This window comes from Camelus ferus, chromosome 10, assembly GCF_009834535.1.
Source record: "Camelus ferus isolate YT-003-E chromosome 10, BCGSAC_Cfer_1.0, whole genome shotgun sequence".
NCBI lineage: Eukaryota > Metazoa > Chordata > Mammalia > Artiodactyla > Camelidae > Camelus > Camelus ferus.
In genome coordinates this window covers 58,044,378-58,067,229 of record NC_045705.1, presented here as the reverse complement: position 1 = coordinate 58,067,229, position 22,852 = coordinate 58,044,378, and the positions used below count along the sequence as shown (strand labels likewise).

At 33.3% G+C, this 22,852-nt stretch overlaps 1 protein-coding gene across 2 annotated transcripts in view; it reads left to right on the top strand.

The window, feature by feature from the left end:
- Positions 1 to 22,852, top strand: part of FCHSD2 (FCH and double SH3 domains 2) — a 194,330-nt gene that overhangs the window by 86,687 nt on the left and 84,791 nt on the right. For both annotated transcript variants that reach the window (XM_006181609.3, XM_032489304.1), the window contains exons 7-8: positions 701 to 755; positions 1,753 to 1,881. In XM_006181609.3, the coding sequence (XP_006181671.1) occupies positions 701 to 755; positions 1,753 to 1,881 (184 nt within the window). The remainder of the gene's footprint in view (positions 1 to 700; positions 756 to 1,752; positions 1,882 to 22,852) is intronic.

Genomic DNA, 22,852 nt, shown 5'->3' with positions numbered 1-22,852 from the left:
TTTTATTACTGGTTATTAGATTATGGTTCCTCTCCCAAACTGAGAGAGATTGAGGGAAATAAGGACACCAGAATGAGAGATAGTTAAATAGAACAAAATCATATAGGGCAGAGAGACCAATGGCTTTCTCACTATGTTCAGAATACTGTGTTAAGGGTGGAGGGAGCACAAAGGCAGACACTCAAACAAGAAGAACTTTTAATAGAAAAAATAATGGAATTAAGGACTTTGTGGAGTCTAGTCAGTGTCATGCTGTAGATTGCATTCCTGGTATTGTTACAGCCTGTTGCACATGGCCCTTAAAGCCTGCTGATCTTTGTCTCCGTAGGTTGGTTATCCATGGGCTTCTTTAAGCTTCCTTGCAGGAACTAAAGTTTGTTACTGGGAATAGCCTATGATTTGATGGCTCTTGTTTATTAGGAGATACCAACATATTAGATTTGTCAAATTGTATTTTTGTCATTCAGGATATTTCTATTTTATTAATCCCACTGTTCTCTGTTTCACCATTATATTCTTCCCATAGTAAAATAAAGGAAAACAATCATTGCTTTTGGTTTTCCATTTATTTAGTTCTCATTTAGAATAGTGTTGTGGGAAAAGGCCACTTTTTAAACATTTTAGTAATTATAATACTTAATCATTTTATTATGATATAATTTGATAATTTTATAAACATACTTTTCTATTTTTATTTTAGATCTAAACTTAGTCTTTTTCAATCAAGAATCAGTTTACAGAAGGCAAGTGTAAAGGTGAGTTTTTGAAAACTGTATTTCATAATTGAGAAACCTTAGCTCATAAAAAAGGAGTTGGGCCTTTTGAGGGTACAGTTCAATTATTTCCATCTAATTTAGAGAAGCATTTTAAAGTCATTAGGGAAGAAGGGGTAGGGTGTAGCTCAGTGGTAGAGTGCATGCCTAGCGTGCATGAGGTCCTGGGTTCAATCCCCAGTCCCTCCATTAAGAAAAATGAAATAAATAACTAAAACCTAATTCCCCCCCCCCCCACCCCAAATTAAAGTCATTAGGGAAGAACGTTTTGTCCCAGTTCATGGGGGTTTTTCACCTAGGTGTCAGCTGTTGGTTACTGTCTGCTTCTCAAGATTGCTTTAGAGATAAGTTTCTATACCTAGCCTGCTTAGGTAACCTGCTCTCTTTAACAATTCATCCAAGAGACTTTAAACAGTTCATTGGCTTTAGAAGGCTCTACAAAATCCATTCATTCATATTTATTCCTCTGAGCAGATATTCTAGGCCAGATGCAACTGAATTTTTCCTATGGAATCCTCAAGCTGTAGAATACCTGATGAATAAGCTTAATGACCTGTCTTTGGCTGCCAGGCTCCCAACTAAGATGCATTTCTTTTGGCATATTAGAGGTTTTAGTTTTCTTAAAAACTATTTTCTGACTCCAACAGATTTACCTAAGACTTTGAAGATAAGGGAGTTACTTGAGAACCTCTATTTTCCCATCAGAATAAAATGAGCAAAATATTTTGAAGTTCTCTCAAAAGCTTTGGAAATATGTTAAGTATAAATAACAAATATTTGAAAATACTCTTACCATGTGAAACAGTTCTGGTCACTATTTAATTCTTCAATAGTGTTGAATTTTTATATGCATATAAATGTTTCTCCATATGGTCATCTTTATTCTTGTTGGGAAGCCAACTAAGAGTGATATCTTCATATGTTTTTCAGTGTAGTATCAGTTTGCATTGACTTTTTTCCCCTTCTTACTATGTTTTAGTTAAAAGCCCGGAGATCTGAGTGTAATTCCAAAGCTACCCACGCAAGAAATGATTATCTTCTTACATTAGCAGCAGCAAATGCACACCAGGATCGCTACTATCAAACAGATTTAGTTAACATTATGAAGGTAATACAGCCTTAATATCAGTGGTAATTTTATATCATTAAAGAGAAAACAACTCATGAGTTGAGTGTTGGGTGTATGGGATTGAGTCTGTGGAATAGCAGCCACACTACTTTGCATTTTGTTGGAATATACTTGGTATTGTTTAGGTAACCTCTGTTTCATGTAATTCTGAATTTTAGTATAAGAAAATGTTTAAAGCCAAACCACAGTAAAAGATTCTATTATTCCCTAGCAGTAGAAGATATTTACTGTATAGTGAGTATTAATGTATGATTATTTTTAAAAGCTTATATTCTTAAAATTTTATCATATTATCTTTAATTGATAAGTAAACTTGTACATTAATATTTTATGATTTTGAGGTGCCTGTGGGTAAAAGAAGAGAAAATATAATTAGTAGTTATATGAATATATCTCTACCCTGGGTATCGCTATAAAATGTAGGTAGATTGCGTTATAGTTCTTGTATGCCCAAACTTGATCTTGGTCTACCCTTGTTTATACACCTATAGATATCTTTAACTTTCACTCAAGTAAAGGAGAAGGGGTGAAAGGAAAGAAAACCTTTTTAACCTGCTGCCAGGTTTCTCCTCATTGCTGGTAGACAAGTTCTGCTTTGAAGTGAATCTCATTTTCTGTGGTCTCAAGGACCCAAACATTTGGTTATTCTACCTCCTTTATTTTCAACCCATCCCTCTCAAATGTATTGTTCTTAATGACTGTCAAACACATTGCTTTCACTGAATTGCTTGTTTGCAAATCAGCGATGTTGAGAATAGGGGTGCAGCAGGAGTGGACACTTTTTTTCTATAGTGGCTCTGGGAAAGAGATAGACTTTCCAGAAACTTCAGGTTCTTTCCTTACAGTAAACATAGAACATTTTCAAACCTTTAAGGAAAAACTGAGGGATGGAGAGAGTAAAACTGAACTAAGAAGTATCCTGCTGAAAAACCTTTTATTTCCCTTCTGTTTACTATCTGAAATCCCCTTTTCCTGGCTTCTATCCTTTTCTGACTTCTGCTAGAATACATGGTGGTGAGAGAGCCAAGGGATTGTTTTGACATCCCAGACGAGAACTCTGCATTACAGTTTTCCATAAAATGTTGGCCCTAGAGGTTTAGGCACTTCAGTATCTTATTAGGTGTTACATAGTGCTTCAGACTTACAAGGACCAACTGGAGACTTGGCCTCTTATAATAACATAGTTTCTTCAGGGAAATACACATACTCAGTTTTGAAGAACTTGTTTATTAAAGAAGATTTTTAGTATAGCTTCCATTTAAGTTTGTAATTTCCCATATACTGTCACTATTAAATCAAAGCTGTTAACTGTGTTTTTCCCCTTTGAATGCTTTAAAATGAACATTAGTTTAAACGGGAGCAAAAATAAAATCTTTGTGCTTTTTAAATTGAATCCACAGCCAAAAAAGATCTCTTAGCTAAAATCCTATGACCTTTTTTAAACCGGGAAAGATTCAGTCTTATTTGGGGGATCTGCCCCCTGACAGAAGCAATAAGGAGGTTAATGGGCTCTTAGAATATGGAACCTTAAATTTTCTTTGAAGTTCTCATGCACTTAGATATTTGGCCATCATTGGGTAGCTTATGCTTCAGGTTACTTGTTTCATGAAACATTATAGGGTACTTAAATGGTTTCAAAAATAGAGGCAAGAGTCCCTCCTGTCCATTAAAAATAGGAAAATGTATTCTCAGTTTTCATGTTGAGTGTGTTAATTCATTTTTTTCTCATGCAAATTCTGTAGTCTGGACACTATTGGAAAACTCCCATCAATCATAATGTTAGCTGTATGTGAATCAAAAAATATATATATATCATGATGATAGCTACTCAGTAAACTTCTATCATAAAATTGACAGTGGCCTTTAGTATCTCTTTTGGTAAAGTCTGTTTCCTGGATTTTTGTTAAGGTTATAATGTTCTAATGAGAATCTTTTTTTTTTTTTTTTAATTTAAATTAGATGAGTAGCTTGGAAGCAGGAGATTTGAGTCACTGATTTAATCTTATACATTTAATAGTCACTGATAGTGTGGTAGCTACTGTGCTAGGCTTTGGGAAGAAGCAAAAATGAGCAAGACACTCTCCTTATCCTCAAAGAGCTCAATCTGGTCAAAGAGAGAGATATATAGAAATGATTACAAATCAGAATAATGAAATCACTTACTGCCAGTGGACAGTGGTGAGTAATAATAACAGCTACCTTTTTTTTTTTTTGATTGCTTGATATTATCCTAGCATTATCCTAATCACTTTAGGCGTATTATCCTTACTCATTTTCTTCTTTATCCTGGTTAGAGTGTATAGTTCATTATTTAAATTACACTCTAGCTTGGAAATAAAATGAAATGAAATGAAATGAAATCCCAACCACTCTCTCTTTACCTGCATCTAAGTAACCAAGCACTGTTAAAGAAAATCTTTCAACAGAGCAGATTAATGATCGTAAATTAATATGAAATTGGTATCAAATGGACCCTCAACACTGCTCAGGTATCCTACTGTATTTACCTGGTTAACTTTCTCTATTTTCAATAATTTTTCAACTTTTCCCTTCTCAAGACTCAGACTTACCCCTTCTCTTTCATACTTAGCAAGGAGTTTTTCTTCCTAATTTTCAGAGAAAATAGAAGCCATTAAAAGGGAACTATATTAATGTTCCATTACAGGCTTCATCTCTCTCTTCAAGACTCCTCCAAAGATGTCTTAGTGATGGAATCTTAGTGATGACAGCCCTCCTCATGTTTGTCTGTCTTGTCACACCCCTCTAATCTAATTGCCTCCTGCCATTCCTTATAATGCAGTAATTCTCACATCTTCCTATGCCTCTTTCCTATGATGACTCTCCAGTTGTCTGTATCATGTCTTCTCTTCTTCTTTCCTGGCTTACTCTGTTTTTTGGTAGAGTACATCCTCCAATACTTTCTTGAGAGAGTGTGCATGGGAGGTAAGTTTTTCGAGATACTATGTTTAGGAAATTTTCATTTTTCTGTGCTCATACTTGGGTGTAGAATTAAAGGTTGAAAATCATTTTTATTCAAATGTTAAAGACAATTCTCCTTGTTTTCTTGTTTCCTATGTAAGTATTCTTTATTCTGCATATCTGATCTAGTGTTTTTTTCTTTTTAGAAGCTTTTGAAATATTCTCAGTACGCCTTTTGATTCTTGATTAATTCTTCCCTCTTGTTTTTTCTTTCTGGTACTCCTTTTATTAAGATGTTGAATCTCCTGGCCTAGTTCTTTAAGTTTCTTTTTTTCTATTATTGTCCCTTGACATTATGCTCTACTGTCTGGGACACTTCTTCAGCCTTACGGTTCAACTCTTTTATTAAGTTTTTAATTTTTTCTACTTGATTTTAGTATCCGTTTGTTCCCTGAATGTTCCTTTTTCATAACAGGTTTTGTGCTTTATCTTCTCTTTTTAATTCTGATGGTCTCAGTAATAGAATTTATTTTAAAGTTTTCTTTTCCTTGAATAGTCTCTCTTTTAGCCTGTGGGTGGGACTTGTCAACTTTGAGTTTCACTATAGGGTATTCTGGTGGATCATTTGTAGGGGAAACTGTTAATTCAGTATCTTTAAATCTCTTCTTGTGAGATGGTCAAAACTCCTTCTTTGCTCCCTTCATCATTTCTTCACATCCCTTGTGTTGTTTTCTGAGGAAGACTTTCATGATCTCCTTAACCCAGTTACGTCTCCCACGCAGTCTGATGGTCTCATAAAATGATTTATCTCATCTTTGAAGTACTTAACATGGTTGTAGTTTTACCTGTATCAGTGTGATTACATGATAATGCCTTATCTCTCACTTAACTGTATATTCCTTGAAGACAGTGATTGTGTCTGTATCACTTGAGACTTCATCCTTGCTACTTAGTAGTGTATGATTCCTAATATGTGCTAAGTATTTGTGAATTAATACTTATTGATGAATGAATGAATGAATGAATAAACAATCAGTCTCATTTTAATCCTTGCAGAATGAATCATCCCCATTTTACAAATGAGGAAATTATGACAAAGCCTGGATTCAACTCTGACATGTCTCTCTGCTGTCAGAGCTGGTGCCATTAGCTCTTTATATGACATCAGCTTGTTGGACTTATTCCCTCTTCCCTTGTTAAATGTGGGATAATCCTACACTATCTTATCTTCTTTGGCTTCTGTGAGGAGCGAATGAAATAATGAAGTGTTTTTGTTAATTTTTAAGCTTAGTGTACAAGTTATATATTATCCTATTAAATAACAAATTCTATTATTATATTTTAAATAAATTTCTTTTTTAGGGGTGAAGGGGGGAGAGTAGAAGAGATGTCGAAGGCTTGGGAGTGAGAGTGGAGCAACTGTTTCAGTATCTAACATTGCTAAATTCTCTGTCTAGTTACCTTAAAATACATTTTTGCATTTAGTTTTCATAACATCCCTTAAGGTAAATATCATTGCTCCTTTTTTACAGGTCAGATAGTGGAGGCTCAGTGCAGTTCAGTAGATATGTATAATAGCCAAGACTTAAATCAAGGTCTCTAACTTCAAAGCCTGTATTCTTTCCCACATTTCATACTGTGTTCATCTTCTTGATGGTGAAGTTTAGTATAATAAGCAGTAGCACACTGTGAATGTCATAAATTCTGAGAGAAGTGTAAAATAAAATTAACAATTGAAAATTGCAAATTCTCCCCTGTTCTAATTATCCTAAAAAGTAAGATCATGTCAGTATTTAAATAAAGGTATTTAGACAGATTCCCCAAGGGGTATTTTGTATTCCTTATGCCAGTACTGATTAGAGCAGATACTAAATATATTACTCTGTGTCTGTATAGGCAGGTTTTTTTGAACTCCACACTAAAACTAACAAACAAAAGCTACTGCTAAGCCATGGAAACTAGACAACTGATTTCATAAAAGCTATAGAAAGCAATCATCTGACTGCTGGGAAGTACGGTAGTTTGTTCCTCAAAAAGTTCCTTTTCTGTAGCATTTTTTTGTCCAATATATAAACTGATATTTTAACTTTTAGAAGTTTGTGGAATATTTTCTTAGTGGTTTGGATGAGGAAGGATGAAGTACAATATACCATAGTATAAAAAGAAATAAATGTCAAACTAATGAAAGACTTGAATACTTAATACTTGGTTCCTGAGGCATTATGCTGAGTGCTTAATACTAGGACTGCTTTTCTAGATAAATATTTATTGTGGAGCTGAACATATGTGGCATAGTTGATAATTGGACAACATAATAAAAGGTGAACATTTTTATATGTGATAGAAATACAGAAAATATAACATATCTTTTATAGACATTTGTCTTGGTTAAATGAAGATAAATTCATTATTAGTATCCAAGCCCCTTATTTTTAAGGCTTTTCTGGCTAAGCACTAATTATTCCAAAAGTCTCCCTTATTCTCATATAAGATTTGTAACTCTCATCTTTTTGATTTTCAGTCATAATTCTTCTGGTTTCCCTGCCATCGCTCTAGCTGTTGTCCTTCTGATTCATCTAGTATTGCTGGTTCACTTAACAAATTAGCATGAAAGTCCCCAAATCTCAAGATTGGCTCTCTGCTTCTCTTACTTTACATACTCTTTCTTGGAGAGAGTAATCATTTGGCCTAGTTTTTATTAATAGTATATGATTCTCAAATCTGTATGTAAACTTGCCCTTACAGTTATCCATATATTTACCTTTCCATCAGTGACTGAAACTTTCTTAACTAGAGGCAACTCTTTGTTTCCCATTGTTTCCTTGAATAAGCACCCCAGCCTAGGTTTCAGGTGACAACTGCTGTCCATCTAGCTTTCAAAGCATAAAGGTACACTGTCAAATGTGGTAGTCTTTAAGTATATGTGACTATTTGAAATAATTAAAAATAAATAAAATTTTAAATTCTGTTCTTCTGTCATAGTAGCCACATTTCAAGTGTTCAAAAGCAATGTGGCTAGTGGCTACCATACAGAATGGTGTAGATATAGAATATTTCCATCATCACAGAAAGTTTTGTTGGACATAAGTGGTCTACAGCTTGTTTAGTTTTTACTTGTTTCTCTCCCATCCTCCTTTATCTGGCTGTCAGTAACCCTGCTGATCTTTTCCCTCAGTAACCACAACTGTGATTATTTTTGTGTTATTTCAGAATTAATTGCTCCGTCATTTGCACTCTATACTTTGAAATTGAACAAAGGGTTGGCAGACATTTTCTGTAAAGGGACTCATAGTAAATACTTTAGGCTTTTTTGTCACAGCCACTCAACTCTGATGTTGTAGTACAGTCCAGTACTAAATGGCTGTGTTCCAGTAAAACTTTATTTATAAAAATAAACGTTAGGCTGGATTTGGCCTACAGGTCTTAATTGCCAACTCTTGGTATAGAACTTTTAAAACTATATATGAAATTTTCTAAATCTATAAATACATTCAAAAAATAATTAAATGAATACCCATTATCTCACAGCTCAGCTTCAGAAATGAAACACTACTAGTAAAATGGAAGCCTCCAGTGTGACTACTCCCAAACATCTCTCTCATGCACCACATTGCAACCACCACTCTGACAATATATTGTATTGTCTTAGGTGGTATTGTACCCTGTAATATTCTGCAACTTACTTTTTTCCCACTAGACATTTTATTTGTTGAAATTCATCAGTATGGATTTTTGACTTGAGTTTCTTATCATTTTGCTATTTAGTATTTGTCTATATATCATAAATTGCTTATCCATTTTCTTAATTGAATTGTTAGTTGTTTCTGTTTTACTCTTATAAGCAATGCTGCCATCAACATTCTTGTACATGTCTCTTGGTGTATTAATGCAAGAATTTCTTAAGGGGACATACCTAGGAGTGGTATCAATTAACAGCTTTACCAAAGAGTGCTAGATTGTGTTACAGCACTTTTTATTATACCTTTTAACATTGTTTGTATGTCATATTAAACTCAGCAAGTGTTTGAGTGTACATTAGGTGATAGGCATGGTGTTCAAATAGAAATGAATTGGCCATGATTCATAACAATAGTAAGCCAGAAATAAAAAGGTTATAAATCTCTGGAGCAGCCTTTAAAGGATATATAGAATATGAGGTGATAATAGATCCTTTCCCCTGGTATATTGGTTTATATTATGGTTGGCTCCCTGTGACACAAAAAGAGAAAATTAGTATACTTCTTACCTATTTTTACCAAACTTCTAAAGCAGTGATGTTTAAATATTTTTAGCATTTGAACTACTACAAACACCTACATGGAATTCTTACATGCAAAACAGATAAAAGGGAAGCTGATTGGTTAGAGCTTGTGAGCCTCTTTCCCCATATGACATACTTGCATAGTCATCCTCTACTTCTTTTCCTTGGTTCCTGAGGCATTATGCTGAGTGCTAGGGTTCCTTGAAACATAATTTGGAAACAATAGTTCTGAAATAGAATTTTTTAATGGAATTCTAAGCTTTCCCTAGATGATCTTCATTCTAGACTTTTTCAAAGTAATTTCTTAAAAATGTAAATCAGATCATGGTGATCTATTGTTTACACCCTCCTACGGACAGGATCAACAGGCGATTGAATATTCTGCCTTAAGAGCTTAATTGGATGTCTTTGGATAAAGGGTCAACAATAAATGAGGAGCAAAAGCAATCTTGAGAAAAAAAGAAAAAGCTGGAGGTATCATGCTCCCTCACTTCAAACTGTTTTACAAAGCTACAGTAGTCCCAACAGCATGGTACTGGTACACAAATTGGCACATTGATCAGTGTAGAGAGAACAGAATAGAGAGCCCAGAAATAAACCCACACACATATGGTCATATGGTCAATCTATGACATAGGAGGTAAGAATATACAATGGAGACAAAGACAATCTCTTCAGTAAGTGGTGCTGGGAAAACTGGACAGCTACATGTCAAAGAATGAAATTAGAACATTCTCTAACACTATATACAAAAATAAACTCAAAGTGGATTAAAAACCTAAATGTAAGACCTGAAACCATAAAACTCGTAAAAGAGAACATAAGCAGAACACTCTTTGACATAAATCACAGCAACATTTTTTGAATCTGCCTCCTAAGGCAAAAGAAACAAAAGCATAAATAAACAAACAGAACTTAATTAAACTTAAAAGCTTTGCACAGCAAAGGAAACCACGGACAAAATGAAAATACAACCTATTAAATGGGAAAAAATATTTGCAAATGATATGACCAATATCCAAAATATATAAACAGCTCATACAACTTAATGCCAAAAAATAATCTTATTTAAAAATGAGCAGAAGACCTGAATAGACATTTTTCCAAAGAAGATACACAGACGGCCAATAGGCACATGAAAAAAAATGCTCAGCATTGCTAATCATCAGAGAAAGAGAAATGTAAATCAAAACCACAATGAGATATCACCTCATACCTGTCAAATGGCTATCATGAAAAAGACCACAAATAACAAATGTTGGCGAGGATCTGGAGAAAAGGAACCCTAGTACACTGTTAATGGAAATGTAAATTGGTGCAATCACTATGGAAAACATTTTGAAGGTTCCTCAACAAGCTAAAAATAGAGCTACCTTATGATCTAGCAATTCCACTGCTGGGTATATATCCAAAGAAAATGAAAATACTAATTCAAAAAAAGATACGCATCCCAGTGTTCATAGCAGCATTATTTATAATGCCCAAGATATAGAACATAACCTAAGTGTTCATCAGCAGACATAAAGAACATAAAGAATACACACACACACACACACACACACACACACACACACAAAATGCAATATTACTCAGCCATAAAAAAATGAAATTCAGCCATTTGCAACAGTGTGTATAGACCTCGAGGGTATTGTGTTTAGTGAAATAAGTCAGAAAAAAGACAAATACTGTATATTATCACTTATGTGTGATACTCTTCCCCTTATCTTCCACTTATCAACATAACTTAATGTATTAGCTATATTAATAAAATCTTATGTATCTAACCAAATTTTAATACCAGAATAGCTGAAGTTGGTGAACACAAATTAACAGAAAGTATATGGAATTGTTTTTGCTCTAAAAGTACTGAAGGCTAATATTAGATTAGTGTTTTCCGTTACAAACCTCATATATCTTTCTGACATTAAAATAGGGAAGAGAGAGTTACTTTACGTGAGTGACCAAGCAAAACCAATATAAATGAAAGTATCTAGGGAGTTTCCAAGCGTTAAACTAATGGGTGCTCTTCCTCCCTAACTTTATCTTCATTAAGACATGTGCAGACATACCATAAAGATTTAGGGATTTTTTTTGTTTGTTTCTTACCAAAAATAAAAATGCTCTAAAGTGTGTCTGTTGAGAGTGCCATCAATGTGTAGTTTCAGAAAGTTATCTTTTAAGTGAAAGAATATGTTTTTTATAGTATTCTGTCAAATAGAATTTTCCCTTAGCTTTATGGGGTAAGAACTTAATCTGCTGTCCTGATGAACTGTAGCCTCATTTCCTCAGCAAGCATGATTGATCTCAGTTAGATGTTAAGAACTTATAAACAAATTCGGAAAAGGTAGATTTCATACCAGTGGAAAATAACAGATTATAAAGGTACTGATGTTGAGGCTCTCTAGAAAAAAAATTTTTTTGATCCCTATGTAATACCAGGCCAAATTTTAGATTTATGAAAGATAAATGTAATAGAGAAAAACATGAGTGAAGACTTATCTGATCTTAGTGTGAGGAGATTTTTTTAAGTATTCTAGCAAAGATAGACACTATATGGAAATCTCCAGATAGATTTGACAGTCCCAATATTTTAAAATGTGTCATACAATAATAATGATAGGTAATACTGAGCTAGATGCCAAGCCTTGTAGTGAAGTGCTTTACATATAAGTCAAAGTGCCAAGATTGAGAAACTGTGTCCTAGAACTGAATGATCTATAACCCCGATCTGCTGTCCATGTTATCACAGGCAACAATATCACCTGATGTTTTGCCATGGTATAACAATATGCAGCATTGTTTCCTCACTGCTTGCTATTCTGCCGCTTAGCGGATGCTACCTATATTAGTTTCTTTGTTACAGTAACATCCCACTACAACATACTAATTCTGTATTAATTAGGATAAAGACTAAATAACTAAAATAGAGACCCAAAATGTAATGGCTCTAACAAGGTAGATACTAATTATTTCTCATCCAGTAATTCACAATAGAAAGTAGGTTCTACCTCATGAAATTATTCAACTATCCAAGTAGCAAAATGGCTCTATCATTTTCTCAAATCAGCAGCTTAACCAAACCTGCCTCATAACTTATTTACGTTCTACCCAGTGGGTAGAGGAAAGAGAACATGGAAAAGACATACCATTCTCTTAAGACCTAGTACTGAAAGTGGCATATTATTACTCCTGCTCACATTGTACTAGAGAGAACTTAGTCACTTGGCCATACCTAACAGCAGGGGAAGCTAGGAAGTCCAGTCCCACCATATGCCCAGGAAGAAAGGGAGAACAGATTTAGGTGGACAACAAATAGTTTCCACCACAACCACCATCTGTACTGCTTCTAAATATCTGACAAAGTAGATGATAATGTAGGAGTTAAAAAGTGTTCTTATAAATCCATGAGAAAAATCAAAACATCCTAAAAGAAATAAGGAAAAGCTACAAATTCAGTTTAAAAGAGAGAAATATACTCTCACTTATAAAGGTCAACTAATATTTGACAAGGGAGCCAAAAATACTCAATGGGGAAAGGGTGGTCTCTTCAATAGATGGTGTTGAGAAAACTGGATAACTATATGCAAAAGGATGAAATTTGACCTCTGCGTTATACCACTCACAATAATTAACTCAAAATGGATTAAAGACTTAAACATAAGACTTAAAGTCATATAACCTCCAGAAGAAAACACAGGAGAAAACTGCTTCACGTTGGTCTTGGCAGTGATTTTTTAGATACGACACCCAAAGCACAAGCTACAAAAACAAAGACAAAATAAGTAGGACTACCTCAAACTAAAAAGCTTCTGCACAGCAAAAGAAACCATCAACAAAATGAAAAGGCAGCCTATGGAATGGGAGAAAATATTGTAAATCATATATAAGATAAGAGGTTAACATCCAAAATATATAAAGAAATCATGCAATTCAATAACAAACAAAAACAAAAGACTCAGTTAAAAAATGGGCAGAAGAACTGAATAGACGTTTTTTCAAAGAAGACATACAAATGGCCAACAGATACATGAAAAGGTGCTCAACATCACTAATCATCAGGGAATTGCAAATCAAATCAAAACCACAATGAGATATTATCTCACACGCATTAGGATGGCCACCATCAAAAATGTAAGAGAAAACAAGTATTGGTGAGGATGTGGAGAAAAGGGAGCCCTTGTGAACTGTTGGTGGGAATATAAATTAGTACAGCTACTATAGACAACAGTGTGGAGCTTCCTCAAAAAATTAAAACTAGAAATACCATATAATCCAGCAATCCCACTTCTGGGTATATATCCAAAGAAAACAGGATCTCAAAGGTTTATTTGTACCTCCATGTTCACTCTAGATTATTCACAATGGCCAAGATATGGAAACAGCCTAAGTATCTACTGATGGATGCATGGATAAAGTGTCACATTTATACACAATACAATAGTATTGAGCCATGAGAATCAAGGAACTTCTACCATTTGTGACAACTTGGATGAACCTTGAGGCATTTATGCTAAGTAAAATCAATCAGAAAGAGAAAGACAAATACCGTATGATATCACTTATATGTGGAATCTAAAAAAGCCAAACTCATGAAAACAGAGTAGAATGGTAGTTGCCATGGCCTAGATGGTGGGGGAAATGGGGAGGGATTAATCAAAGGACACAATGTTCCAGGTATAAGAAGAATAAATTTCAGTGGTCTGAGGTACTAATGTTGATTATAGCTAATAATATGTATGTACTTGAAAGTTGCTAAGTGAGTAGATCTTAAATGTTCTCACCACCAAAAAAACCAATTATGTAACAGTATGAAAGTGTTAGCTAATTCTATGGCAGTGATCATTTTGTGATACATAATATATCAAATTAACTCATGGTACATCTTAAACTTACACAATGTCATGTTAATTATATCTCAACATAAATGTAAAAAAAGATATAAAAGACTAGTAACAGTATATAGACATTTGAGTTTTGACTAGGGTGTCAAGACCATTCAATGAAGGAAAGTCAAGTCTTTTAACAAATGGTGCTGGGACAATTGAATAGCCACATGCAAAGGAATGCAGTTGGACCTCTATTTTATACCATGTATAAAATTTAATTCAAAATGAATCAAAAACCTAAATGTAAGAGCTAAAATTATAAAACTCACAGAAAAAAATTACTTATTTTTCCTTCTTTGCTTCAGCAGTTATATCCTAGGAAATTATTCTAAGTGTATGAATAGATAACTATGAAAATATTTGGCAACATACATAAGATTACAATGAGATGAAAAATTGAAAGCAACTAAAATGTTTAAAAATAAAACATTCAATAATTTGAAGTAATTTAAATATATGTTTAAATATAAATAATAATGTTATATAACATTAACATGTATGTTATAAATTAAATGTGATATAATTTGAAATATAAATAATAGTTAATTATGATATATTCAAATGATGTCATATGCTGTAATTCATTTTTAATTATGTTGATTATTTAATGAAATGGAAAATAACACTATCAACTGATTAAATAGATCATAAATAGTATGCTAATATAGTCCTAAATTTATTTTAAAAGTCTAGTTTATAAATATATGTTCACACATCCAGATAGATAGATAGGTAGGTAGGTAGATAGACAGTCATCAAAATATTTAGAACTGATTATCTCTAGATAGTGAGATTACCTATGATTTTTGTACAAAAATGACTTCCATATATTCCTCCAACCTCTTAAAATTCTGTTCCCTCTGTTCCACCTGCTCTTTATACACAGCATACAGTTCAAAATCCATATTAGTTTCTTGTCAGGAATGACTAAGCTATAATGCTTCCCTTAGAAGCATATTTTGGACTCCACTATAGTTACTTCTGCCCATTTGGTTTGAACTTAACTATGTCTATTACTTACCTATTTTATTTTATTGTGTGTAGTATTATTTTTGTATTATATTTTAATATAATTTGTATTATTTAACTTTATGCTGCTAAGCAATAGGTGAAATATTCTTTAGCAGTTTACAAGTTTTTCGTTGATGTACAAATGACCAGAAAACAGCTGTCCAGAATTATAAATCAAAATCAATTGTTGTATAAATGAAAGGGGGAATTAATAAATATATTTTTGTGGTTCATCTACAAACCTCATCAGTAATTCTCTTCAATTTCCTCTTCTTTCATTAAAACTGTTAATAACTAACAAAGGTGTGTGAATTTCACCTCTACTGCCTTCCCGTAATCAAAGGTAGAAACCTTAATGAATAGTGAAATTAGGGAAAATCATGAAGCAGAAAATGATTTTTTTCAAACGCCACTAACTTAGCCATAAACTAGAATTATTTTCCACAGAATTACAAGTCCCCACCCAAGATTTGAGCTTTCCTGAACATCTGTGCTCCCCCATACCATTCATTATATACCACATTGTTTTGTGCTGTCCTGATTCAATCCACCAGTGCTTTCCTTCTCTAACCTTCCTATCAGGCATCTTGGACTTCTGCTCAATAGTAAATAAGTCCCTTGTTTCCTCAACATTAGAAATATTATTAAATATTTCAAGCATATGAAAATAATATTATAAATGGTCATGTGTCCATTATTAAAGTTAGCAAATAGTAACATTTGATTAGATTCAGATAAATTTTTTCAGGAAATTAGCTACAGATATAATTTAAATCCCCTTGTAGCCTTCACCTATTCCATTCCTTCTTTTCTTGTTCCCTTCAACCCTAGGAAGAGCTGCTATTCTGAGGACACCATCTTTTCTTTCTAACCATGTTTTCAGTATTTTTAAAAATTCACATAAATATGTATTCATAAACGATTTCTATTATGAGCTTTTAAAGAAATTATATACAGTGGCATCATCTTGTGCTTGTTCTGCAACTTAATATTTTTAGTTAATACATTATGTTTTAGAAATTTATCTAAATGTATCTCTTGAATTCATTCATTTCAACTCCTATATTAAATGCCATTTTATAAACTGTATTTGATTTGTGTATTCTACTATTGAAAGACATTTGAGTGGTTTCTATTATTTTATACTAAAACAATGCTCCTGTGAACATTTTTATATGTTTTCATATACACGTGAGTCTATACCTAAAACTGAAATTACCGAGTCATGGAGTATATACATCGTCTAGCTTCATTTCACTAAGGACTGCCAACAGGATTGTACCAGTGTATACTCTGCCCAGCAGTAGATAGATGTTCCCATTTTCCCACATCCTCCTCAGCACATAATATTGCAGACATTTTAATTTTTTGCCAATTGGTAGGTTTTAAATGGTATTTTCTATTTGCATTTCCCTAATCACTAGTAAAGTTGAGCATTTTTCATCATTCCTATTTTTCCTGCTGTGAATTGCTCATTCATATCCTTCATCATTTTTCTATTGTTATGTTTTTCTTATTGATTTGTAGGAATTCTTTTTTTATTGTGGGTACTAATTGTATATTATAAGTAACAAAGTCTGATGCTTTTTAATCTATAGTTTATCAACAGAAAATTTGAATTTTTATGTAATCAAAGATTAATTTTCTTTACTATTAATATTGGTATTTTTTGCCACCTAGAGATCATAGGATATTAATCTGTATTTTGTTTTCTTCTAAATGTTCTAAAATTTTGTTTTATAAATTTAGGTCTTTAATCTTTTTGTAATTTACTTGTATGTATAGCTTAAGGTAGAGATTCCGTTTTTCCTCTTTCTAAATAATCATTTGTCCCAATACCATTTATTGAACAGTCTGATTTGGACTGACTTCTGTTATAAACTAGGTCCCTCATACGTGCAGATTTATTTCTTGGTTTTGTATTCTGTTTCACTGGTCTTTGTCTATCCCTGTCCAATATCACATTGTCTGTTCTTCAAAATTGCATTGGTTTGTAATGGTCCTTCTCTGTTATCTTTAGAATCAGCTTGTTGTCCTATGTGTATTTTAACTGCGATTACATTGAATTTATAGATTACTTGGATGATATACTTTAATCTTGAGTCTTCTCATCTCAATACAGATTTTCCCTGACATCCAAAAGTAGAGTGTACCTATGAAGCCTTTCATAAGCTGAAATGGTGTAAAGTGAAGAAGCAGTTACCTTAGAACACATCTTGCTCACAGATGCACAGAATAAATTGAGACAAAGCACAGCTGCTAACAGGTGCAATTCAAAGCTGTAGCGGCTTGGAGCTGAGGTGCTGCATGGAGTTCCCAGGGAAGGAGCTTGGCAGTGACACTCTTCGCAACTCAGGGTGTGTGCTGCTATCTATAACCACTCGGTGCAGAACAGGCGCTGAATACTATTTTTGCTGTTTGCCTTTTTTTTTTTTGTAGAAGTGAAAATCCTCTTTGGATTTATTTGAGTTAGCAAAAAAAAAAAAATGTAGCTTTTTGTCAAAGTGAAATAACATAAAATGAATTTTCAAAACTTGGTGGATACCTATATTTTTAGAATTTTTTTCTTACATCTTTCAGTTAAGGTTTATCATTTTTTTCCTAATGATGTGGAACGTCTTTTTTTTTTTTTCCCCTATTTTATGGTTTTTGTTGCTCTTTTGGATATCTTCCTTACATTCTTTACTTACCTAGCATGATATTTTTGAGAGTTGTCAACATTGTACCATGTATCAGTAATTTGGTCTTTTTTATTTTTGAATAATTGTCCATTATATTGAAATATCCCATTTTTGTTTGTCAGTTCACCAGTTGATACAATTTGGATTTTTTCTGGGTTTTTCCTATTTTGAGTAGTTTTGCTATGAATATTCACATACAAGTCTTTGTGTGGACAAATGGTTTTATTTCTCATGCACGGATACCTAGCTATTTAGATTCCTTACTTGTTGAGTGGTTGTTATATTTTCTTTTTGATGCTTTGAACAAAATTTCCTTTGAACATATTTATAAAACTTGCTTTATAGTCTCTGTCTACTAAATCAAACATCTTGGCCCACTAAGATAATTTTTATTGCTGTTTTCTTTCTCTGAGTAACATTTAAATGGTTCTTTGCATGTCTCATAATTTTTTGTGAAAACTAGACATTTGAGATTATAATTGTGGAAGATCTGGATTCTTTTTCCACCCCCCTAAGGGTTGTTTTTGTTGAGTTGGGTGGTTGAATGTGTCATTGCTTACCCAGACTAATTCTGCAGAATCTGTCTATTATGAAGTATGCTGCCATTGGTGCCTCTGCTCAGTTTCTTTTTTTATTCTTATTTTTAAGCTTGGATTTCTATGGTTCATTCCTTTGTCTGATAGCTTTACACTTAGTCAGTGATTGGTCAGAAACTGTGCTCAAACACCTCCAACCAGTAAGACTTTCAACCTTTGCTGATAGATCAGTTTGTTAGTTGGGGAGTACATTCAAAGTTCAGGCAGTCTTATCTTGCTTTTACTTTCACCTGTGCACTCTAAGGTCTCATCTGCATGTATGCACAGCCTCTCTGTCAGCTAGGAATGTATACGGAGTTTATGGCTCATTTATTTCCAGAATCTTTATGTTAAATTCCTTGCTAGTCAGCTGGTCAGATGCTCACTCCAGCTAGGTCCTCAACCTCAAGCTAGCAGAGCTGTTGGCTTTCCTGATGCACTTCCCAAGATCACTACTTCTATTAATAATACCACTGAACACGAGTTTTATTAACCTCTGCTCCAAATCAAGTTAGTCTCTCTGGCAGTGAACCTTTTGGTTTTCACTGCCAGCCTATCCTGGTAGAACTGTTATTACCTAACTGAAAGAGATGGGAAACAGCCCCAGGCAAGAATGCCACAGATTGCCCCTATTCTTATCCAAAGATCAGCAGTTTTTCAGTTTATTGTTTGCTCTTGATTGATTTCCAGAACCTGTAATAGCTATAAACACCTACATTAAAAAAGATATATATTCTGTTTGATTACCAAAGTACCAAAAGGAAATTTGCAAAGTACAGAGAAACCAAAAGATAAAATGACTTTCCTACAAAGCAATATACCAACTCCACTTTTTATTGTCATTTTGGCGTATCCTTCTAATTTTTTTCTGTTCATGTATTGCATATACATGCTTCAAAATTGGTATTATTTTGTTTTCACAAGTACTTTCCTTTTTTCACATAAAATACATTTTGAAATAGTTCTGCCTTTAAATGTTACTTGAAAATGTGATTTTAACGACCACATAGTATTTGATTAAATTAATACATTGTAAATTTTCTTGTCCCTTTTTGTCTGTTTTTATAAATCTGTAGTAAAGATTTTATACAAATCTTTGTATACGTCTTTGATAACTTCCTTGAGATAATTTTTTAAAAATTTATTCCCTGGTCAAAAACAATTTATAATTTATAGGATTATATCAATTTATAATCCTATAAAGAGTGTACAAAAGTACATATTTCCTGACACCCTTTTCAAAGCTCTGTTTTCAAATTAAATAAATATAACTAGAGCAATAGTTTGGATGAATGTAATTCTTAATTTAATATTTTAATATTTTGCTTACAGATAAGTTGAACATTTTCATTTTATGCTATTTAAACAACAGTTAAAAGCTGAAGAAGGGGATGAATCATTAAAAGAACAAGATGGTTAATACTAAAGATAGTGATGATACATTAATAGCTCATATTTTATAACAAGCAAACTGACACCCAACGTAATTTAGTAATTACTTCCATCCTCTTAGATGTTGTTCTAGACATGGAGGATTACAGTACTGTTACCAAACATTTTCATTGCAGGCCATTCATTCATTTATTCATAATTTAACAAATATTTACTGGGTGCCTTCTGTGTGCCATGTACTGAAGATATGAAACTTAACAAGATCCACATGGCCTCTGGCCCCTTGAGGGAGAACAAAATATAAAACAAAAATATAAAAATAGTCTTATTCACTGACTATTTATCACTTTCCGCACATTATAATAACCTCATTACAAATAGATTATTCCCTTTAATATTAAAATGATATTTGGAAACTGCATTTTGGATACATGCTTGTGTCTGATCAAACCTATTCACATCAACTGAAATACTAACATGCTTTATAAAAGTCCTTAAAAGTGTGGTACATTTTTAATAAGCATAGAATGAACACATACACCCACACATACACATAGTCTCATTGCATTTAAATATTGCTGTGAGACTCAGTTTTTAGAATCTTGGTAGTGATGAATTTAAAAGACTAAGGATTATGACAAAGCTCATTCCCAGTTTGGACTAAAATTTATTTGTCCTGCTTCTGTGAAATTAGAGCCAAGAATCAACTGTGATAGACCATAAATACCTTTTAAATTTGGCTTTGTTTTCCCCTTCTACATAGAGGCTATAGTGCTATCACGCAAAGCAGTAAGGGCTCTTGCCAGATGAAACTGAATAAGCAGCCCACAGGGTTGTTGAAGAAGCTCCCTGAAACTTTAAAGAAAGAGTCACTCACCAAATTAATAGATTTCCTATAAACCAGGGAGTTTTCCCTAAGGGATCAAAATCTAACTGAGAGAAACTGAAATTTTTTGCCAAACAAGCAATATTTAAAATCTGAATAAACCTCTGTAACTCTCTAAAGAAAACTAAGTTATAATTGTATTTACCAAGAAACTATGGAATAAGAAAGCAGAAACTTAATTTTTGTCTTATAATTTAAAATCCACTACTTAGAAGGGTATTTATTTAAGGCACAGTCTATTACAACTACAGTCATATTAATTGGGTGCAAAAATGTTTAGTTGTAACTTGTTTAGAAGTGAAATTATTGTCCTTGCTGCTGAGAAATGGATCCTGTCTTTCTTAGCCTTCCTTCATTCCTTCCTTCCTTCTTAAATGTCCTGAGCTTATGCTTTTTCTGTGATTCAAATACTGCTGAGCACAGCAGAGGTTGTTGCTGGAATTGACTTCAGTGTGGAGATGTGAGTGTTTATAATAAGAAAAACCAAATTCTTTTTTCATTGACTCTAGACTTGAAAGCTTTGATATTCTGAATAACTATATGTCCAATATGTATTAAAATTTGAAAATATCCTGCTTTACATGTTTAGTTCAAAGGCCACTTTTATTAAATGTAAAGACAACAATTTCTTTAGCTCTGATCTTTACTGTGTTTTTTAGAAAACATTTATCATGTTAAATCCGCTTAAGAGTGCAACTTAAAGAGTATTTTAAAACCTACTGAATTGATTTATTAGGAAAACAAAAATGCTCAGAATGATAAATTAGTCCTAGGAGAGCTTTCATTTCAGTAGTTAAGACCTGAACCATTCTCTTAATAAAAAATGTGACTAATATAATTAATTCTTAAGGACTTTCAGATGCGCTTAGGCATCATTTCCTCTAGAACAATCTTCCTTAAACCTCCATGTTTGTCCATGTGCTTCTCTACTAGTGCCCTGTATAATTAAAATTATACTATTACATGCTTGTCTCCAATACTTGGCCTGATTCTTCATGGTTATGTATTCAAATACACATATATAAACACAAACTCAACCCCTAGCATTGTTCTTGGCATAGTGTAGGTTCTCAAGAAATATTTTAATGAATTGACCTGTTGAGTAATTACTTTATTATTATGCTTATCACAGATTCCTTTTTGTCAGTGGTACTCAAAATCACATAGAAAATTCAGGTGCAAAGAAATTTAACTGTTACATGGTAGTATACCATACGTCTGAGATCATTCCTGTCAGAGCCTGTCTTGGAGCTAGCTGTAAAGGAAGAGACCCTGTTTAGTACAACCATCAACTGTAGTTCAGAGTAATGGAAACCTGTAAGGGTATTATACTATTTCCTTTCCTTTAATGGTTCCATATATGTGTATTAACTTTTCCCTAAAATTTCAATGTAAGGAACTTTCAGATTGCCTACATCAGGGATACTGCTACCTAAATTAAAACTAAGGCTTTATATTCTTCATGCTAAATACTTTCTGGCATTTCAATACATTAGTCTCAAAAGCGCACTCAAAAGATGATATTTAAATAACATAACCAAAATGTGAATATGGGGAAATTCTAGGTCTAAATTGGAATGCCAGAAATTCTCCTGTTTGAAGCAGTCCTATTTACTGTCTGATATGTATGTTGTTCTGCTTCATGTACCTAAAGATCTGAACTTCTGTTGTAGTTTCTCCAGAAACCTTTCAGGTTCCTCTTCAGGCCTTGTTTTTTGTCCCTCCAAATCTTCTTGCTTCCACCTATGCAGCTGTGCCCATATCATCACTACCTTTGGTCATCAGGACCACAGCTAAGAAGCAGCTCCCTTTGCTATGGGAGTGGTATAGTTGGTGAACAGAAGTCAGCTATTTAGCTAAGCAGGAGGCACACCTTTCTAAACAGTCCTGTAATGGAATAAAAACTGGGACAGTGATGAAACTTTTTACCTTTGAGTAACCTAGGACCCTCTTTTTTATGAGCAAAAATCTCTATGGGCTCTTAGATTAGTTTGATTAAAATATTATTTAAATATGTATAAGCAGGATTAGGCAAAAACTTATGCTTACAGCTTTTATATAAGTATAAAACCAAAGCAGAGCTATCATTTAATTACAAACAAATCTATAAAATCAGTAAAATTCAAATTGACAAAGTGAGTTAAATATGATAGCTGGTAATGATTAATTGAACCTGAGTTGCTACTTGAAATGTAAATTATGGTACTGTTTCTGGGCTCTTTTGAGTTCTCAGTGCCTATACTACCATATGGCTACAATGACTTTTTTTTCTTTCACCTCCCTTTTCTCATTCACTGATGTCATTTGGTCTCCACACGTTGCAACTATGTCATTTACAT